At 44.8% G+C, this 22,839-nt stretch overlaps 1 protein-coding gene across 2 annotated transcripts in view; it reads left to right on the forward strand.

Moving 5' to 3' along the window:
* Positions 1-9,234: 9,234 nt before the first annotated feature.
* VGLL4 (vestigial like family member 4) overlaps positions 9,235-22,839 on the forward strand; it is a 160,419-nt gene continuing 146,814 nt past the window's right edge. Inside the window, exons 1-2 of one of the 2 annotated variants that reach the window (XM_077822324.1) lie at positions 9,235-9,510; positions 22,582-22,658. In XM_077822324.1, the coding sequence (XP_077678450.1) occupies positions 22,595-22,658 (64 nt within the window). In that variant the 5' untranslated portion in view covers positions 9,235-9,510; positions 22,582-22,594. Of the gene's footprint in view, positions 9,511-9,643; positions 9,661-22,581; positions 22,659-22,839 lie in introns of those variants that run through there. The other variant, XM_077822325.1, reaches the window with a different exon arrangement.

Below are 22,839 nucleotides of genomic sequence, written 5' to 3' on the forward strand. Positions count from 1 at the left end.
TCAAGTCTCCCAATGCCCCCCACGGCTCTGCCAGTGCAAGCCAACCCAGCCCCCGACCCCCCCCCCCAATACTCCTAAAGTCCTTAGTTGTGGTATTACTTAGACATATCAATGCTTCCTGGGAGAGGGGTTTGGAGCTGCAGTGAGGGGAGGGGGATATATGGGGATGGGTAGTAGGGGGGAAAGGCTAGGGCTAAGGAAAGGGAGGCTTTGGGGCAAGCAGGAGTGGACGGGTGGGACAGAGGTAAGGGTGATTTGGGGGTGAGTAGAAAGGGGACTGGAGAACAGGGGCAGTGGCACCCATCAGTGCCACATTCATATTCTTTCTCTCTCTCTCTCTCTCTCTTTTGCCCTTTAATAGTATTAGATGGAATCCTATGGCTGAGAGTGAATGGGTTGTAAAAGGAAGTGAAGAGCTTGTACGTTAGCAACTGTAGAGTAGGCAGCGTAAAAGTGTGCATTAACGGAGAGTATTGGAGCATTGCTGAAAGAGGGCAGAGTTAAGGTTGTATCTCCTGGTTTCCAAAAGTGAGTTTTGCTCAGTTCAGCATTCCACAAGGGATGGCATACCACCAAACAACCTTAACTTGCAATAATGTAGGGTTTTTTTTGGCCAGTGATGAATATGGTTGTTACCTTGTGTTTCTTTGGCTTTTCTATCTGCTTGGACAACGAATAGGCCAGTTTGACTTTCAGCTCTTTTAATGCTGCAGTGTTTGGGTTTAAAACACTACAAACTGTTTGTTTTAAAACTATTATGTCTTTTATATGTATATAAATTCTACTGGCCTTCATTTTTACAGAAGCTTGGTTTTACTAAATTTAAATTAGGGTCTTAATTTTCTTCGTTAGAAAACTTCCTGTTTATGTATTTTAGCGAGCACATACAGTTGGTGCTATCAACAGTAGTTGGAATGAAGGTATGTTGCTTTTGTGGAAGTATAACATTGTATAAGTATAACGTTGTATAAGGGGACATGCTGGATACATTGTATATGAGAGGGCATGCCAAAACATGTTACAAAATATCTGAGGGAGCACACGTAGGGACAGTTAGCTTTTGAATGGAGAAGCAATTAAGATAGAGCCAGCACGTCTAAGAAGCAGGCATCAGAATGGAAGGTGTGAAGGGCAATTAGTTAAGTTAACTGGAAGCTGTTAAAGGAGATTGTTAAGGGTGGCAGGTAATTGAAGATACGTGACTGGTCTCAGGGATCTCGAAGGGTGGTGACTAAAATCTTTTTCTTCTTTTGTCTGTAACTTCTCTGTAACTTGTTCTCCAGCAAGCTGTATAAATTAAGAGAGACAAGCCCCACTCGGGGGGCTCACTTCTAAATGTATTAGCAGAGCAGCTTTGCTAATAAAACAGAGTGGTCTGATAAATTATGAGTCTGAGTCAAACTTTGACAATTTGGAGGTTCCACCGAGATGGCAAGCGGCTTCACTGAGGCTGTGTGTTCCCTGACTGCCTTGCAGGACGATCGTGGCAGCCGGCGCCTGGACGCTTAGTCCAAGCGATCCTGCACAAGACAGAAAGGTACACAGCAGCAGCGCAGTCTACGCCATTGAACTTGTTGGTTCCCACTCTGTTCGGGTAGGGGTCTTTGGATCCAGCTTCTGAAATCAGACGTCTCAGGTAATTATTATTTTTTTGCTTTAACCGGTTTGAGGACTGTCTTGTCTTTGTGTCTATCAGTCTTCCCCGTGGTGTGTGTGTGTGAATCTGGGAGCCATCTCTGTCCGGAGACTGGCTGACCAAGGGGTCCCCGTCCCCACAGTCTGAATAAGTGGAATCTGCACAGCTGCAGCCGCACCACGCCTTGGGTATAACCCCTGGTGTGAAAGCAAGGGCAGTTGAGGCAGTAGCCTGTGGGCTCCTTTCTGTGTGTTGCACCGGGCACCGCTCTGCTGAGCCCGAATTTCCTTCTTGTGTGGGTGCTGTGTGAAGTCCTCCTGGATGGGTAATCAGAAGTCTAAGGTAGAACAGTTCCCTAAGGGAACTCCAGCTTATTTTATGTATTTTAGGAGGGGTCCGGACTCTTGTAGGTTTCTTGAAAAATGGTCCAAATTAGCTCTAGAGAACCCCAAATTACAGTGGCCACTGTTAGGTTCTTGGGACAAGGATCGAGTGGACGCTTTAAAAAGCAAACTCGTCCTCCCAAAAACCAAATTGGAGAGAGGAGAAGTAGACTGCTTCATGCAGTGGTGGGAAGAGGCAAATCGTAGATGGACTGAGTCAAAACTCACCTCTCTTAAAAATTCTATCAAAAAACTAACAGTTCAATTGGATGCAGTCTCTCCCACCACTAGTCCGAGCGCTCCCCTTTGCCCAGTCCTGTGCAATGATCCGGATCAAACCCGACCCGCACCATACTCCTGCGCAAATAAGAAATCAGAAAAGAAAAAATCTTCAGTGACTACAGATAATGAAAGTGAAGAAGATACCCTCATTGGCCTCGCAGCTCTGCAAAATATTATGAAGAAGAAATCCAAAGCAGTCTGCAAAGATTCTCTTGACATCTCTTCTTGGAAAAGAGAACCTGATGGGAAGTTAATGAGAGACTCTGATCAAACTGTTGTGGCACCCTTACGAGTCCTTAAGATGGGAGAAAGTGAGTCCATATGGGATTATAAGCCCTGGACTCATACGGAGCTTTTATCTATAGTTAAAAGTTTTCCCAAACCACAGGAAAACTCTGTCAAATTTGCTGAGGAGTTTCTGTTAATCTGTGAAACCTATGAACCCTCTGAGACAGATCTCCTCCAACTGTGTAAATTGTTAGCTCCTGCCAGTTATTATGAAAAATGGTTGGCTGCTGCAGACTGGCCAGCTGAGGCACGCCATTCAACCATAAAAAGTACTGGCCCAGATTCGGCATACAGAGACCGGTGTATGGCTCTTTGGAAGCGCCTGCATCAAGCCATTCCCAAAGTGTGATCTCCCAAAACAAACTGGACAGCAATACGTTGCTGTAAGCAAGGGCAAGGAGAAAGCCCAGGCGACTATAGGTCCCGGCTAACTGATATTTTCCTACAACATTCAGGAATACAAGAGCCCAATGTAAATGGGCAGGGGGCCTTGGCACATGCATTTGTTGATGGTCTTCTCCCTGTCACAGGCAGCATGTTAAAACGAATAAGTGTGGGATGGGAGACTGAAACCATGGACAAATTGCTGGCAGTAGCAGAGCATTGCCACCGCACTTTAAAAGGAAAGGAGGAACAGTCCTCCCAAAAGTTAATGGCTCTGCAGATTCAGCATTATTCAGGACTAAGCAGACCACACTGGGGACAGGGACGGGGTTGCGGAAGGGGGCGGGGGGCTGGATTAACTGGGGTTTGTAACTACTGTAAACAGCCTGGACACTGAAAAAAAGAGTGTCCAAGACGACCTAATAATTGTATGGGAAATCAAGTGAACCCCCGCTGGTTCCTCCAGCTGATCTCCAACCCTATTTTTCACCCCAACAGTGACAGGATGCTGGGGAACCTCACAAAGGTTTAGCTCCCTTATTACCTCTGTCCCCTACTGGAGAATGTGTCCTGACTGTAAATGATCTCTCTCTCCCTTTCCTTGTTGATACTGGAGTTTCTCTTTCTACAATCCGCACCACTGACTTGCCTGAGGTTCCCCAATTTGGAAAATCTGTGTCTGCTGTTGGCATTACAGGGATCCCTACCTCTTTTCCCCTCTCAAAACCTTTGTCTGTTCAGGTCGGTCCTCTCTCTGAGGAGCATGCATTCCTCCTCTCTGGTTCCACCCCTGCAAACCTTCTGGGATGGGACTTGCTATGCAAACTTGGCTGTTCTATTTACTGCTTCCCAGATGGTGTCTATCTGCAAATCCCTCAGTCTTCCTTATGTGATTCTGTAGCCTCCCTGCTGTCTGAAACTTCCCTCTCCACTCCGGTCCCTTGCTGTCCCTTAACTCCATCCCTAGAGCACCTAATCTCTCAGGTTCCTTCCCCCCAATGGCCATCACATACCTTCTTTTCCAGTTCCTAACCCTGCTACAATACTAGCGTCTATTCCTCCAAATGCAACCCACTTTACTGTTGTAGATTTGTGCTCCGCTTTCTTCTCTGTCCCAGTTCACTCTGAATCCCAGTATCTCTTTGCCTTCTCCTACAAGGGTCAGCAATATACATGGACTACCCTTCCCCAGGGGTATACAGAGAGTCCATCCTATTTTTCTCAAGCCCTAGCCAGGGATCTCGCTGATCTGGTTTTCCCATCAGGATCCACACTGATTCAATATGTGGACGACTTACTCCTGTGCTCCCCCTCTCTGTCTGCCTCAGAAACTGATTCACTAACACTTTTCACAGCTTTAGCAAACAAGGGTCATAAGGCTTCTCGCACAAAATTGCAGCTCTGCCAAACCTCTGTCACATACCTAGGCTTCCTTCTCTCCCAGGGCTCCCGTACATTCTCTCCAGCCCGGGTACAAGCCATCCTTAGCTTTCCCCAGCCTTGCTCTCCACGCCAGGTCAGAAAATTCTTAGGCATGACAGGGTTCTGTAGGCAATGGATTCCCCAATATGCTTCTCTGGCTAAACCACTCCAAAAACTCACTCAATCCTCTGTACCTAACCCCATGCCATGGCCACTTGAAGCAAATGCTGCTTTCATCTCCCGTAAGCAGAATTTAGCCTCTGCCTCTGCCTTAGGGTTACCTAACTATGACAAGCCTTTTACCCTTTTCTGTCACGAACAATCTGTTTGTGCCCTCAGGGTTCTTACTCAGGAGCACGGTGACAGAAATCGCCCGGTGGCTTATTTTTCTGCAACCTTGGACCCTGTAGCCCAGGTTTACCCCCTTGCCTACGCGCTGTAGCTGCTGCAGCGCGCCTGATCGAGATGTCTGAGTCCCTTGTCCTCCGCTCTCCTCTCGCTCTCATGGTTCCCCCATTCTGTGGAAACTCTCCTTCTGCAACGCAACACTGCTCACCTCTCCTCTGCTCGCCTCACTAGGTATGAACTTTTGCTGCTTTCAGCCTCACATATCACTATTAAGCGCTGCTCCCGGTTAAACCCTGCTACCCTCCTTCCTTTACCTAGTGATGGTGAACCCCATGACTGCCTTGCAACAGTCTCCGCTATCACTGTCCCGCGCCCCAACCTTTCAGATGTACCTCTCCCTAACTCTGACCTGGTATTATTCACTGATGGGTCCTATTATAGAAATGACCAAGGCCACCTTCTTGCAGGGTACGCTGTGGTCTCCCTCTCTGAGACCACAGAAGCTGCGCCCTTACCCTCTGTGACCTCTGCCCAGGTGGCTGAACTGATTGCTCTAACCCGTGCCTGCTTTCTAGCCGAGGGGCTCTCTGCCACTATTTTTACTGATTCTCGGTATGCCTTTGGGGTTGTGCATGACTTTGGCACCCTTTGGCAGGCTCCAGGTTTTCTTACCTCTACTGGTACCCCTATCAAGAATGGCCCCTATATTGCCACCCTCCTGTATGCAGTTTTACTACCGTCTGCCTTGGCAATTGTTAAGTGTACTGGCCACTCAGCGGCAGACACCGAGGTGGCAAACGGTAATGCACTTGCTGATGCTGCTGCAAAACATGCCGCCACTATAAAACCTTCACCAGAAGTGTTTCTTGGTCCCCTCTCTGTCTCTGTATCGCCACCATCCCTGTCTCATCTCGCTCAGCTCCAGGATTCTGCCCCAGAAACAGAGAAAGACTCCTGGAGTGCTTTGGATTGCTCTTTGCATTCTGATTCCCTTTGGCGATTGCCCACCGGTACCTTTGTAGCCCCCCTCTCACTCTACCCGTCTCTAGCCGCCCTGCTACATGGTGTTTCACATGTCGGCAAGGAGGGGATGGTCTCTGCTATGAGTAAGGCGGGGTGGTGGGCTCCCCATTTCAGCTCCTTTGCAACCCGCCACTGTGCCGCTTGTGTTACTTGTCAAAGCCACAATGTAGGCAAATCTGTAAAAGTAACACAAGGGTTCCAGGGTTTGCCTCAAGCACCTTTCCTACACTGGCAACTTGATTTTGTACAAATGCCAAAGTGTCAGAAATATGAATTCATTTTAGTTATAATATGTCTGTTTTCGGGTTGGATTGAAGCCTTTCCCTGTCGCAAAGCTGATTCATTGTCCGTTGCAAAATGTCTGTTAAACCACATTATTCCTACCAAGAGAATTCCTGCCACTTTGTCTAGTGACGGGGGAACACATTTTACTGGAAAAACTGTTCAACATCTAAACCAGGTATTACATGTCACCCACCTGTTGCACTGCCCTTATCATCCACAGAGTGCAGGGGCAGTTGAAAGGCGAAATTATGTGCTTAAAAATAAGCTGGCAAAAATCTGTAGTTCCACAGGGTTAAACTGGCCAGCTGCTTTACCACTGGCCCTTATGGAAATTCGGTCATCCCCATCCCAGAGACACAAATTGAGTCCATTTGAAATCATCATGGGACGCCCTATGCGAACAATGGCTACTATTACCCCAGCCCCAGACCTAAACCTAACTCACAGCATGCTCCTCCAGTACTGCAAAGGGTTAATGCAAGCTGTGAGCTCCTTCCATTCGCAGGTGCGAGCAGCTTGGCCGACAGAACCCACCTCTGCTGCCTGTCACACTCTTGAGCCTGGTGATTGGGTCTACCTGCGGCACCACCTTCGGAAGCATGCCTTGGAACCCCGGTGGAAGGGTCCATACCAGGTACTGCTCACCACCCAGACAGCAGTGAAATTATCCGGCATCGCTGCATGGATCCACACCTCACAGTGTAAGCCAGCGCCACCTCAAGGGGACCAAGCACCTCTGCAAGACCACGCAGAACCAGCTTCAACCCCAGAAGACAAAGAGGAACAGCCTGCAATACCTTACAATCTGCGCTCTCGTAAGGGTTGCCAGAAGCAGAGGGTAAGCAGACAGCAGGACCCAACAAACAAGAAGCAGTAGTGAGCCTAGTGCCTGCTGCCTGGTGGACGTAAAACCGTGACTGCGGTTCCCTCGAAAGGGGTTGTCGGAACCAGAAAGGGTCCTGCTTCCAACATGTGTCCTTTGAGAAGCTTAATCCTCAGCTACTGTGTCCTGAGGGTCTGGGGAATACAGAGTGACAGTGACAATTCTTTCATCCAACAACAGGTGCAGATAGCCCAGATCCTGAATATTTCTAATTGCTGGGTCTGCAGCCACATCCCAGCTCACTCACAAGGTAGTATCCCCATCATGGCAATCCCTTTGAATTCCTCAGAGCTTGCTGGAAAACCCTATCCACTTAAAAGGACATGGAAGGAAAATGACACTTGGGGGCTGGGAAAAACATATGTTCCTAAACTTATAAGTGTGGTGAAAGGAAAGGGCCACTGGTGCTGGGTGTGTAATGGGACAGGGCTGAATCTAGGGAGGAGCAGCTGTCTCCAATACATCGTGTCCCATGGTGTATGGGACTATTCAAACAAGGTTGGAGAATGGCGAACCGGGTATGGAAAGATAAACTTCCTCTCAACCTGGGACCAAACCAAAGATTCAATCTCTTGCTCCCCCTACAGCCTCCCTGAGAAAAACAGCACCATCTACAAATGTCATGTGAATGCTACCTCTTCTCCCAGTGAAAATCATCCTGTGCCCTTTGGGGGATACTATTCCTCCTTCGTAAATTTTCAATTGATTTCTTGTTGTATCCAAAACTGCACAAGACACACCATCCATCAGGTTACCCCTAACCAGAGTGCTAATCTAATGTTGTTAAATGTCACCAGTGAAAGTAATGAAAAAAAAAAACGATTGATGTATGGAATCCAGTAAGTCATTGGTCATGGGCGTAGCCTTGACCAAAAGGGGGGATTGTGGAAGTATAACATTGTATAAGTATAACGTCGTATAAGGGGACATGCTGGATACATTGTATATGAGAGGGCATGCCAAAACATGTTACAAAGTATCTGAGGGAGCACACGTAGGGACAGTTAGCTTTTGAATGGAGAAGCAATTAAGATAGAGCCAGCACGTCTAAGAAGCAGGCATCAGAATGGAAGGTGTGAAGGGCAATTAGTTAAGTTAACTGGAAGCTGTTAAAGGAGATTGTTAAGGGCGGCAGGTAATTGAAGATACGTGACTGGTCTCAGGGATCTCAAAGGGTGGTGACTAAAATCTTTTTCTTCTTTTGTCTGTAACTTCTCTGTAACTTGTTCTCCAGCAAGCTGTATAAATTAAGAGATACAAGCCCCATTCCGGGGGGGGGGCTCACTTCTAAATGTATTAGCAGAGCAGCTTTGCTAATAAAACAGAGTGGTCTGATAAATTGTGAGTCTGAGTCAAACTTTGACACTTTTAATCAATAGGGAATCTCTGCTTTAACAAACTGTTTTTTCTCTGCTTCGTCATTTGCAAAATGAAAAATATATTTCTAATGTTTGTCATAAAGTACAAGACAATGAAATCTCAGCTTTCTTTCCTAGTGCTTAGGATCTGTTGCCTAACAAAAGGGCAGATGAAAATACATTCTTTGAGCATAAGCGTTTGTGTGTGTAAAAAAACAACAACAAAAAAAACAAAAAAACACACTTCTTCAGATGCATGGAGTGAAAATGATAGAATTTATATTTTATTTACAAATCACAAGCTCTGTAGTTTTCACTCCATGCATCTGAAGAAGTGTTTTTTTTACACACAAACGCTTATGCTCAAATAAATCTGTTAGTTTTTAAGGTGCCACCAGACTCCTCGTTGTTTTTGTGGATACAGACTAACACGGTTACCCCTCTGATACTTAATACAGTCTTTAACATCCTTTGTAAAATCCCTCCTTCCCTCTGCCTGTGAAACACCCAAGTACAAGCGTAATCTAAAGAGCAGAGATTCTCCCCCCGCCCCCAGGAATCCTAGCCTTCATTCCAGCAGTTGCACCACTCAAAGCCCGCTCCAACCCCTCCCACAACAGCACGTTGCATTGAAAACAGTGCTGTGAACCGTTGGAGCTCGCCAAACATAGCAAGGCTGCTTTTGTGTGTAAAGCAGCAGCCCAGGGCTCCTCCCACCTTCAGCCCTGCTTGGATTTCCCTGCCTGCCTCCTCCCTGGAGGAGGGGGGATTTCCCTCTCCTTTCCCTGTGTGTGTGGGTGTGTTGTTTTTTTTCTCTACCTGCTGAGGATGTGATGTCAGGGTCTCATTATCCTAATCTATGCTGATCTCATGGGCTGGCTCAGCCAATGGGGCGGCCCGGCTCTCCCCACCTGCTAGGAAGAGAATTCCGCCGTGCCTAGGATTTTTCCCTTGGCTACTCAGTGCAGCGAGTGGCGCTGGGGGAGGCCGGGCCGGGGCTCTTGCAGCGCCAGCTCCCTTGCCGGACTCGCCTTGTTTGGGTCTCGGCTCTGGAGTAAACAAACACCCCCCCCCCCTTGGCTCCTCCTGCAGCCGGAGCCCCGCTGCGCGCTGAGCCTGGCACTTGTTGGAGCCCCGGCCACGGTGCGTGTCCCGCCGCGGCGCTGTGGGGGGGGAGCAGCCGCCCGCCCTGCCGCGTGGGGTGCGCACTGCACACTGGTGAGTGAGCCGCTTGGGCGGGAGGGGAGAGGGAGGCTGCCGCAGCGGCGGGCGGTGCGCTCTGGCCCCGGGAGCGGGTTGGCCAGGGCCCGTGGCCTCAGGTCCGTCGCCGCAGGGTTAGAGCCTTGCTGGGTCCCGGCGCGCGTGGGGGTAAGTGCAGAGGGTGCAGGTGCCCGAGGAGGCCGGTTCGGCTGGTGCCTTGGTTCCTCCGTGGCTGCACCAGAGGAGCCCTGGGCCCTTGGACCTGGAGGCGGGGGGGTGCTCGGGGCTGGCTTGGGCTGTGCCCCAGGCTGGCCTTCCTGTCCCCCTCTGCTTCCGGCCCCCCAATTCCTGACTTCTCTCCGCTCCGGCTGTGCCTGCCCTGGGCCCCCTGGGCCTTCTCGCACCCCGGGCTACACCTGCCCTGTGTCTCTGGCTCCCCACGCCCGACTCTGCCACGTCCCTCCTTTTGTCCTGGGCCCTTGGCTGCCTTTTGTGACCCCTTCCCTGGCCCACGAGCCCTCAGCTACTCCAGTGATGAGTGCAGTGCAAATGCTTGGGTAGTGCCCATGTCTTTGCCTTGCTATGGGGGCCAAGGGAGCATCTCTTAGCTTGGCTGTATTACTGCGGGCACTGACTGCAGCCACCTCTCTTCTGCATCCTACAGACTCCTCCTCTGTATAGTCCTGAGGAAATGTGAGCTGGGGAAGCTTTGAGCTTCCTGCATGTGCTGTGGTGTGGGGGATTTCCTAGCACAGAATATCTCCTGGGCTCCCTGGCAGTCATGCAACATACTGAGAAGGTTGGCCAGAGCTCTCCCTTGGTACCAAGGACCTAACTTGGGGATTGTAGCACGGCAAGCTCCATGTAGCGTGCATGTGGAAGGGACGCTCATCCTTTCTCTGTTCTTGTGTTGGCGTTCTTGTGCTACTGTGTAATGCTTGTGGTGTAATAGGAAGAGAATGCATTGATTCCATCTGGCATTGAAAACCTAAGTTTAGTTTCTCAAACAAAGTGATTTCAGATGATTCCATCATCAGGGAAATTGGCAGCGTGGTGGAATGCTGGATTCTGAGGGGGGAATGCCAAGCAAACCTGCCTCACTTCTAAGCAGATCACTTTGCAGAATTTATTAGGACCAGTCATGCTATTAGTAATCCTAGTTACTAAATCCTAGTTACTAAATCCTAGTGAGGGTGGGAAGGAAAACTCCCCACCCTATTTCAGAAGGTGGGTTTTCTGTGATCCCCTCATCTTCCCTCTGATGTCCCGTACCTCTCAGAGCTTGTCTACACTGGCACTTTACAGGGCTGCAACTTTCTCGCTAAGGGGTGTGAAAAAATACGCCCCCCCGAGTGTAGCAAATTTCAGCGCTGTAAAGCATCTGTATAGACTGTGCACCAGCACTGGGAGCAGCGCTTTAACACTGCGAGTGTAGACTAGCCCTCAGTTCCATATAGGACTGACACCTCCTTGCAGATGAGGGGATGGATGGAACAACTTCTGCAGGCCATGAGTGCCACTCCTGAGTCAGGCAGGAGTCAGGCAGGAGTGTTACTAAAGTGATTTTTTTTCATACCCCTTCCAACATCCATCTCTTGGAATGATTGTACTATTTCTACAATGCTCTCATGCTCTGCCAGTCTATGTGGAAGTGGTTGGAGATCCAAATTTTGCCCTGCAAACTGTTGGTCCCCATCATTTTAAATTAATATTTGAGTTGACACAGGGTGAAGGCTTACATACATGCGGAAGTTTCACTAGTTATACTGATACAATTATACCAATATATCTGTACCAGTCTAACTATCATTTTCAATGCTCTTATTCTGGAATAAGAGTGTTCACATGGGAGTTACATTCATATAGCTATATTTGGCCAGCTTAATTCACACCTTGATTTAAACTTTGCTATGAAACTTAGAGGTATAACTTTCCCTTGCAGACAAGCCCTGAAATTTCTTCCGTAAAATGTGGTTCTATATTGAAAAGTAAGTCTGTAAGAATGCTTTTTGGATTCATTGTTTAAATCTAAGTGACTCTGTATAAAATATATTCCATTTATAGAGATTTCTCTCTATTTCCCAGTTGTGTGAACTCAGCCTGTGATTGGCATCATACTGAATTTGTTCTCCTCAGGCATAATTGGAAGTAATAATGTTCCACTGGCTAAACTATGATTTCAGTGATACCTGGGCAACCCTGTTGCCTTCAGTGAGCTTTCACATGTATAACTGATGGGAATTTAGTAACTTTTTTCTATTGATACAAAATCCAGCTTACTTTAGCTGTGTTGGCTTTAGAAGGTGGACAGGTGTAAGAAGCAGGGAAAAAGTAATTTTTCCCCCCTGCTTCCACTAAAGTAAACAGGTATCACTAAGTAAGAAGGAGCTTGTTTTCTTTGGTTTTACAAAGTAACTGTTTTGAGTAGACCTACACTTTAACTGTCTGCCTCTATCTTTAAAGTGAGAGTGTGAGATTAAAGAGTCTCACTCACAGTACAGGAAACTGTAGACATGGGAAGCTCGGGATGAAATTCTGTGGCCTGTCTTTATTATGAAGGAGATTAGATTAGTGACCTCTTTGGCCCTAGAATCTATAAAATCTGGCCATAATGGTCCTTCTAGTCTTAAAATCTATAACTTAGATGAGAATGTTTCTCTACAAATTTTCTTGGCCTATATTTTCCTGTTTGTCTGCTATTGAGGAAATTTGTCATCAATAAGTTTTTTTTTCATCCTAGCTTCTCTTCTTGATCAATCCATTAATTAAATCCAATACCTGCATTTGGGATCAGTCTGTTGGCATGGAAAATGTTGGAGGTCATAAATGCAACATTCTGGATCTGATTCTGTTAAGCACTCAGTAGACCATACATCCATCTACCTAAGGAAATTGACCAGATGATGTCAGCGGTTCTCAGCACTGAGCCCTGATCTATTCTTAAAATGTAGATCAGCTTAGCTACATCAGTCAGGGCATAGATTAAGCCAACCTAACCTCCAGTGTACGTGTGGCTAGGTCAGTGCTCAGAACAGTGGATTACTTACATCAGTGGAAAAATCCCTTCAGTAGATGGAGGAAGCATCTACGCTACGGCGCTAAACTAAAACAAGTGTGCTGTTATAGTGCCCATAGTGTAGGCATGCTTTGAGTTTCGTTGAAGTGGTCCTGAAAGCAGTTTAACTGGTAGTGTAGGTGAGCCCAAATAGTTTCAAGCATGGCTAATAGAGAGCTGGTAGAGCTTGGTGAATTTCTTAGTGTACTCAGGCCTTTCAGACTGTGTTGTAGGATCAAATAAGAAAAGCAGGGCTCTGAGGTGGGAGGACTTTCTTCTTTAAACATGCATACCTTTGATAAATAGCAAATAAAATACATTTGGGAAAAAATGGGCAGGCTAAGTAGATTGCTTTCTGATAAAGTTGAAAGTTCCCTACAAAGAAAAGGTTTTTAAATTCACCTTATTGTCACTATATATTGCAGGTGTCAGATCAGTGTATTATGTTACAGAAAGTGAGCTGCAGTATCTTCCAAAAACAGGACTATAACTATAAGAATGGAATTTCAGCTTTACTTTGAATTACATTGTTTTTGTTGGCTTATACTTCAAACATAGTTCCTAATAGTTTCCTTTTAAAAAGGTTACTTTATTAAAGGGGGATTGTGCACATCAAAAGAAGAAAATGATACAAGACAAGTTGAAATGCTTAAAGACAAGAATCATAGTTACCAGCCTTAGAGTTGCTCATGCCAAGCCACTGGCCCTGTGGCCTGGACATGAGGAGGGAGCAGGGCCTTGTCAGATGCTCATCTGATGCTCCTGGAAGTTGGTTTGCAGAATCAGACCCCAAAGTTCTCACTTTCTAGAGTCCATTTTTATAGGAATTTCTTCCTATGCCAGTCTATGGGAATTGCTTCATGATGCTGTTGCTGAATCAATCAGCAGATGGCACATTCCTGATGGTTCCGTGCTGCTAGATGTTATCTTGTTCTTTGGTTCTCCCATTCTTGAGGGTGTTGGGTGGATTCCAGCCTGCCCTCCGGGGTCCTCTAGTTATTTCCACTTGATGCCTTCTTCAGCCGATGGACACTGGATTCTTAGGCTAGCACCTCCCTGATCATTCAGTTATTATCCACACCAAGCATCCATCCACATACATCCTCTATCTCTATTTTAATCACAATTGTTAATACAACAAAAGGGCGGGGAGTCTCTGGGTGCTGTTTCTGTTGTTACAGAGTATTGCTTTGAAGAACAGACTCTGTCTTAGAATGTACTAATGCAATTAGCAGCTTGCAAGTTTCACGCATAGAGGGAGAGAAACAGTACCAAAAACCAAGAGATCTCTTAGTTTAAATTCCAGGGTATTACTAATTATGGGGAATCAAACTCATTTGTGATTTTAATACAGAACTTCTTTAGTATGGTCCAACACTAGCACAAGCATTATAAATGTTAGTTATTAAAATTTCCAACTCTCATCTTCTAATTTTACATTATTTAACTTGCAAAGAACCAAGCGGGTCTCAGGTATCTATCCAATGACCACATGAATACCAGGTTAGAAGGTCCAGTCTATAATCTGGAACACCCATTGTCAAAAGGTGGTTGTCTGTATATTTATTTTTGTTCAAGCACCAAAAATGGTAGTGTACATTGTAAAAAAACAGACTTGATCCTAATATTTTACATGAGATATTTACCCACCAAGATGACTTACAAGGAGCCACTGCTTACTCCCAGAAATTGATGTGTCTGATGGATTCATTAGATTGATCAAAGTATCAACAATTCTGTCTTGTTTAACTTGGTCTTTTAATTGTTTATGTGCTGTAATAATAGTTTAATCTATCATGGCATTGATTAGTGTTGGAAGAGGGGGAGAGATGATAAATATTGTAGTGGAAAAAATGCAAGGAAAATGGGAAATTTATTGGCCTAAAATCAGTCATCGGTTATTACCCATTCAGTTTTATTAAATATTTAAATTGAGAGAGATTTGCTATGGAATCCGAATCATTCATGTATGATTCACGTGGATACCCAATTTATTGCTGAACATTTCTAAAACCAAATTTACTGCATTTATGAAAAAAAATCATAGGAAAAGCATACTTAGTTGTATCTTCCACTTCCAGAAAAGTGTGTTTGTGTGCTGAAAATGTATTGATCCATCTGACATTGAGAGAAAACAACATTTAAAAAAATGTTTCCCACTGAATGTAGGAATGTACCAACGTGTCTCAACCTTGACTTGGGGGGACCATCTCTGGAAGGAAAGAGGGTAGTATTTAAGGTTTCCATGCCCATTTGCTCTTTGGTTTCTCAGAACAAACTCTCAGTAAAAGTGACATCTCATTGTTATCCATTACATTAGGCTCCGCAGAGATCACCAACTCATTTCACATAGGCCACTAAAATTCTTTAAGCATGCATTCAGCCAAAAAGATGGTAGTAATTCAGGTCACTGTGAGAAGTGAATGAGAACCAGGCCCTAACTGGTGATGTAGCCTTGAAAAAGTCTCGGAACCTGTCTACTGAATTCCACAGCTCCTTCATTATGAAGAATTTGGAATCCTGTGAAACCTCAGACACTTTATCTTTTACATTTAACAACCATGGTACTTTAGTCAGATTATTTACCAGTGAGTGCCATATGGATGAATACAAATTCTAAATCTGAGGAATGTGCAGTTTAAACTCTGAAGTTTGAATGTAATGTGATGTGTGGGTCATTGTCATGAAGTCTAGCTGATTTATATAAAACCTTGAAAGTAGCTTTACATATGGTCCTGAGTCACCTTGCTAATTTTTATAGTTTTACAATCACACTTTTTTTTATATCTATCAAAGTGTTTTTTCCCTTTTGCTGTGTAATTGAGACACACAGATTGACAGAGCAGAAAGAGAGAAATTGACTATGTACAAAAGTACTGCCGAAGTGTGATGAGTAAACTAGTGGGGGTAGGGGGGAAGATATCTATTTCTGTTCTAATCTATTTGTTACAATAATCTTAGCTGTTACTTAGATCAGTAGTAGGTACAAAGGATAAAATTCAGACAGAAATGTTATTAAGGTGATTGTGTCCCTTTAAATCTTACTGCGGTTTGGATCTTTCACCAAAACAGCAAAAATAGTAAGAACGTTTTAGCAATAAATTTCATAATAAGGCAGTGGCGCTGGAACAGTTTTTATAGTGGGGTTGCTGAGAGCCATTAAACCAAACATATATGATGGAAACCACGTCAAGCCAGGGGAGCTGCCTCACCCTGAGCTTTCAAACTTCTACTTTTTGACTACATGTGGAATGAAAGGTACTAGCTGGAAGGATTCCTTTCAATACCTTGCTTGTTCTTATCAGTAATCTGTACTGTTTTCCTTTCCTGAACAATGGGCCCATGTCGTCTTGTCTTGTCTTGTCTGTCTTTAGACTGAGATGTTTGCGACAAGAAGCATGCCTTGCTCTCTTTATAAAATTCTCTGTAAATGTATGGCTTTATCTAGGTAATTTTCAAGTAAGTTTCTAAAATTTATGTGGACAATCCAGACACATTTAACCATGCTAATGTTGAAAGTCTGCAGATCTCAATACTAAGAGTATCCCATTAAAGAAATTCCCCTTTTCTAATGGACGTAACATTAGCATAGTATAATATTAACTTTCGCAAAATGCATTTCTGATTTTATTTATTTATTTTTATCGCTTCTGTAGTTTATGAAATAAACTTTGAGAGATACTCAAGATAGTAATGTACTAAACACAGTTTTGCTGAAAGCTGTATGTTTTTAAAATATCTAATATCCTGAACAGAATCAATACCAATTCCTGTTACCTTCCCTCAATTTGGATTTGTGTCCCCAGTTAATAACCTTACTAAAAGTATGTTCCAGAAACGGGCTGAGCGTCTGCAATGCCAATGTCTTGAAAGTTACTGAAAAATTAAAAGCAAACTGTACTTTCAATATCAAATTATTCATAATATCGCCTGCACTATCAAAACAAGAGAGAGAAAAATGAACACTTCTTTTGCTAAAGGCTTAATAGAGGATTCAAGTTTTTTTTCCTTCAAATTTAGTATACAGGTTTGCATTTAGAGGCTTTTAACTATCACTTTTATACATCCACATAGTATATTAATTGGCAATTATAGTTCTATAACTTTGTCAATATGATTTTTGACTGCGTTGTGGGGGAGAGAGGGGCGGGCATTGGGTGCTCAGGCCCACAAACAACATGCCAGGAGGCAGATGAAGTGGTACTTTTAGTAATCCAATGGGAATAAAGAGGTAAGAAAAAGATGGGCCCCATGGAGTCTGAGAGATAGAGAGGAGAGGTGAAAGCTGTGACACTAGAGAGGTGTGGTGGAGGTGGGAAGGTCTGTGTTATGATACAGGGAAAGTTCTACTGAAGATAAATTTTCCAGAACTAAAAACTGTTGATAAATGTTCCCTGCTAGGTTTTCTTATTCAAATTTAACAAGTCAGCTGTTTTTATGGACTCAAGCAAAATTTTATGCTTTTCATGTTTTGTTTGCACATGATTCGAGAGTAGTGAAACTTTTTTTCGTGGACCACTTGAAAATTGCTGAGGGTCTTGGTGAACCACTTAATGATCTTTCCAAACGTTGTTTGTACCATTAGCTAACTATTGTAAAGTGCTTTGGATAAAAAAAAGTAATTATAATTAACATTATTTTGTTCTACAAATAAAAGCACACAACTCCTATTTTAATATCAGTAGTCTTACCTTTCTAATGCAATGGATGTGCCCTCTCTCCCCCGCTGCGGCAGCCCCCAAGCTGGGAAGGAGAGGGGTCTCTCCCTCTCTTCCCTGCTGCGGCAGCCCCCAAGCTGGGACTGGGAAGGAGAGGGGTCTCTCCCCCCACTGCGGCAGCCGCCAAGCTGGGGAAAGTCGTCTCTTTCTCTGGTGGCCGCAGCCCTGCGTGTCCCAAATTCCCCCCACCCTCTCTGCTCACCCCACTCCCCCTCCCCTTATTCCCACCAAGGCCACCACCTCGCCTTATATGTGCGTCTTTTCCAGGATCCAGGCACCTAATTAGTGGAGCTATGTCTGCGCATGGCCTTTCATTCTATCCTGTGCAGCGACTCAGGCATGCACCTTAGAGGGAACTATCCGTGGACCACCTGAATGGAGCTCTCAGACCACTGGTGGTCCACGGATCACAATTTGAGAACCTCTGTAATTTAGAGGATGAAAATCCATTTCATCATTTTTAAACTAGTGTACTTAGTTGTTTTCAGATGTTTTCCTTTTTCCTGTGAAATTAATGGGGGCAGGAAGGGACTCTGAATCTTACATTGAAAATACATACTAAAGGTTTTAAAAAGAAAATATTTACAACAGAAAGCGTTTTCCTCCCCACTCCTTCTCTTAATGCTTTAAAAACTTTAGGTTAGTTTTTATAGTCTTTGACATTATTTAGGCAGGGAGTGGGAGAGCAGAGAGATTTATTAGTAAAGTCAGGGAAAACTAGTCCCCAAACATATGTTTGTTGTTAAGCCTGTATACATGTGTTTGAGATTTCGCCTGCTGCCACCATCCTGCTTTGGTCAGGATTGGAAATGATATTTTAAAATAAAAGGATTCTTGTAATGGGATCACACTCTGCTTTTTGAAAAATCAATAGGAATTGTTAACAGCTTGAGCTTTTTACTGTCCTTTTGTTTACTTAGCACTGCTGCCTGCCCTCTTATTAAAAACGGACCTGTTAGCTACAGCTGGCTTGTGAATGAACTCTTTTAATTGACAACTGTCTAAGCCCTGGTCTACACTACAGGGTTAGGTAGAATTTAGCCACAGTAGGTCGATTTAAAAATGATTGTGTCTACACAACCAATCCCGTTCTGTTGACCTAAAGGACTCTTAAAATTGACTTCTGTACTCCTCCCTGGTGAGGGGAGTAGCGCTAAAATCAATCTTGCTGGGTCGAAATTTGGGGTAATGCAGACGCAATTCGACAGTATTGGCCTCCGGGAGCTATCCGAGAGTGCTTTAATTTGACCGCTTTGGACAGCACTTTGTACACCGATGCACTGGCCAGGTACACAGGAAAAGCCCCGGGAGCTTTTGAATTTCATTTCCTGTTTGGTCAGCGTGGTGAACTCAGCAGCACAGGTGACCATGCAGTCCCCCCAGAATCGTAGAGCGTAGACTGTTTCTGTGCTCCCTCTATCATCTCCATCCCTGAGGTTATCGAAGATTAGAAGGTGAAAAAAACGCACTCACGATGACATGTTTTCCGAGCTCATGCAGTCCTCCCTCACTGATAGGGCACAGCTTAATGCATTGAGGCATTCAGTGGCAGAGGCCAGGAAAGCAGTAAGTGAGCATGAAGAGCATAGGCAGGAGGCGATGCTGAGGCTAATGGGGGAGCAAATGGACATGATGAGGCATCTGGTGGAGCTGCAGGAAAGCCAACAAGAGCACACCCCCCCGTTGCATCCATTGTATAACCGACTGCCCTCCTCCTGAAGTTCCATATCCTCCTCACCCAGATGCCCAAGAGCATGAGGGGGGGGAGAAGGGGGGAGGCTCCTGGCACCCAGCCACTCCACTCCAGAGAATGGCCCAAGCACAGAAGGCTGTCATTCAAACAGTTTTGATTTGTAGTGTGGCTACAATGAGCAATGTGGCCTTGTCTTTCCCTCCTCCCCCACCCCACCCCACCCGGGCTACCTTGTCGGTTATCTCACTTTTTTTTTTAATTAATAAAGAAAGAATACATGGTTTCAAAACAATAGTGACTTTATTTCCTTTGCCAGCTGTGATTGAAGGGGGGAGGGTGGTTGGCTTACAGGGAATTAAAATCAACAAAGGGGGAGGGTTTGCAGCAAGGAGAAACACACACGCAACTGTCACACCATAGCCTGGCCAATCATGAAACTGGTTTTCAAAGCCTCTCTGATGCGCAGCGCACCTACCTGTGCTTTTCTAATCGCCCTGGTGTCTGGCTGCTCAAAATTGGCCGCTAGGCGATTTGCCTCAGTTTCCCACCTTGCCATAAATGTCTTCCCTCTTACTCTCACAGATATTATGGAGCACACAGCAAGCAGCAACAACAAAGGGAATGTTGGTTGCGCTGAGGTCTAACCTAGTCAGCAAACAGTGCCAGCGAGCTTTTAAACATCCAAAAGCACATTCTACCGCCATTCCGCACTTGCTCAGCCTATAGTTGAACAGCTCCTTACTACTGTCCAGGCTGCCTGTGTACAGCTTCATGAGAAAGGGGTAGGCTGGGTCCCCAGGGATAACTACTGGCATTTCAACATCCCCAACGGTAATTTTCTGATCTGGGAAGTAAGTCCCTTCTTGCAGCTGCTCGAACAGCCTGGAGTTCCTAAATATGCGAGCATCATACATCTTTCCCGGCCATCCCACATTGATGTTGGTGAAATGTCTCTTGTGATCCACCAGTGCTTGCAGCACCATTGAGAAATACCCCTTGCGGTTTACGTATTGGTTGGCGAGGTGGTCCGGTGCCAAGATAGAACTATGTGTTCCGTCTGTCGCCCCACCACAGTTAGGGAACCCCATTGCAGCAAAGCCATCTACTATGACCTGCACATTTCCCAGAGTCACTACCCTTGATAACAACATCAGTGATTGCATTGGCTACTTGGATCACAGCAGTCTCCACAGTAGATTTGCCCACTCCAAATTGATTCCCGACTGACTGGTAGCAGTCAGGCTTTGGAAGCTTCCACAGGGCTATCACCACTTGCTTCTCAACTGTCAGGACAGCTCTCATCTTGGTATTCCCGTGCTTAAGGTTGGGGGGAAAGCAACTCACAAAGTTCAAGGAAAGTGGCCTTACGCATGCGAAAGTTTCGCAGCCACTGTGAATCATCCCATACCCTCAACACTATGCTTGTTTGCCAGGCCCAGAATCGGAGTTCCACTCTATCAACCAGCCCTAGTGCCGCCATGATGTCCCAATTGCCACAGCCCGTGCTTTCAGGAACGTCTGTGTCCATGTCCTCCTCCCAATCGTCCTTGTGCTGGTGTCTCTGAGCCAGGTTCTGCACATACTGCAGGATAATGCGCAAGGTATTTACAATGCTCACAACAGCAGTGGTGAGCTGAGGCATGTGCACGGGTAACCCAGGAAAAAAGGCGCGAAACGATTATCTGCCTTTGCTTTCACGGAGGTAGGGTGGGAGGGAGGGGACATGTACTGACGACATTTACCCAAAACCACCCGTGACAATGTTTTTGCCCCATCAGGCATTGGGAGCTTACCCCAGAATTCCAATGGGCAGCGGAGACTGCAGGAACTGTGGGATAGCTACCCACAGTGCACCGCTCCGCTGGCCACGGTATTGAGGAAGCATTCCACTGACTTAATGCACTTAGTGGGGACATACACAGTCGACTGTATAAAATCGACCTAATTTCATAGTGTACACATACAATCACATATTAGTCTTCTCTTTCATATCTCGTGTGTTTTATTTATATTGAAACTTTCTTTTTCAGTTTTGAAGACACTTTTAATATTAAGTTATTTAAAAGTGAAACATTAACAGGTTTTTGCATGGTATTTCTGTTGGATGGACTGTGTTAATTTGTGTGTATCTAGAAATATTATTTTACAGTGCTCACAGTTGTGCTAGGCAGGTACATCACAGTACCTATAAAGTACGTATGTCCCTTCCACAAGGAATTTGCAGATTAAGCTTGGGAATTTTGAATCTTACCTTTTAAAAGAATATAAGAATTGCCATACCGGGTCAGACCAGAGGTCCATCTATCCAGGGGCAAGAAACTCTTTAGAAGGCAGTTAAGGAAAGTTTCTTTCCTAATCCCCATATGCTAAATGTTGGCTTGTGCTCTGAAGATTTATATCAGTGTATATTTATGAAAGTAACAGCCACACAGGGAAATACAAAAATTCAGATCTGATTATACAACTGTGCATATTCTCAATATTAATTGGTAGTTGACTTTTTTTAAAAAAAATACCTTTGATAGAATAAAAATGTCTTGGTGGCTTTCCATCTTTGGATGGGTTTGTCTTTCACTTGGACAACAGTGAATTAGGGGTCTAATTCTGTTGATGTCAGTGGAGTCACTCTTCTGTAAGTGATTGGGCATACTGACTTTTTTCCTGTCTTCAAACAAATTGCATCTTTGAATGTTGCTTTATGTTGCGGTTGACTGGGGTGGGAGGAAGGCAGCGGGAGGAAGAAAAGTTATAAGGGCCACAAAAACCAATCCAGTGTGAACTTAATATTCAGAGGGCAGCAAGCATCTGACTTCCTTGGTTCTTTTCTCCAGTTCCTTTTTGATTTTTTTCAGTCATAAAGTATTTCGCTCTTCTGCAGAACCTGACACTTGCATAAATGCCCAACAGGCAGGATGACGGACTGTTTAGATACTAGGTTGCTTGTTTGGTTGTATGACTTTTAAAAGATCACAGTAGAAAGGATAAAAGAAGAGAGGGTTTGGGCGAGAGAAAGGGACAGAGAGAGACAAGTTCCACCCAAAGCATAGATGTGCATATCAAGTACTGAAATGCAGTCACATCTGGACTTGATGTGTGAAAGGATGATCTTGTGGGTAAAGCACAGGAATAGGATTCAGGAGACCGTGGGTTATTTCAGTTCTGCTACAAACTTGGTTTGATGTTGGGCAAGTAAGTCACTTAATTTTTCTGTACCTCAAATTCTCCATCTGTCAAAGGGAGATAATTATAGCCGCCTACGTCCCAGGGATGGAACTGAGATTCCCTGAGCAGAGGCATCTTGAAGTAAAAGGCATCTGTCCTCATGATTGTGTTCATCTTAATAAAATGGTGGCTGTTCCCTGGTGTTAATATATAATTGAAGCCAGCCTTATTTATTCTATATGTGATGGTATAATGTTTCTGAAAGTGATGTTTCCTTTTCCTTGTCTTACAGTAGTTTATATGGTGGTGTTTGTTTGTGTGTGTGTATATATATATGTGTGTGTGTGTGTGTGTGTGTTTATAGGGAGTTAGATTTGTTATCTAATGACAAAGCAACTTCTCACCTCTTATAAACATAATTTTATGAAACTCTTAGAAAACCTGGCTCTTTTATATTATAGGATCCTGCCAGGAATGGAGACTCCATTGGATGTTTTGTCAAGAGCAGCATCTCTAGTACATGCTGATGATGAGAAACGTAAGTCTAAAATTTAATTCTGTGCTTCATCTCTGCCATTATTTTGGTGCAGCCATTTTACTTTTGCATATTGGATCTCAGTTTAGGTGTTGGATTAATTAGTCTTTCTCAGTTTTCTGTATCTAAGGTTTATAGAGGAAAAATTTCAAAAGTGCCACTGTAATTTAAGTGTACAAATGGG

This window comes from Eretmochelys imbricata, chromosome 7 (assembly GCF_965152235.1).
Source record: "Eretmochelys imbricata isolate rEreImb1 chromosome 7, rEreImb1.hap1, whole genome shotgun sequence".
Taxonomy (NCBI): domain Eukaryota; kingdom Metazoa; phylum Chordata; order Testudines; family Cheloniidae; genus Eretmochelys; species Eretmochelys imbricata.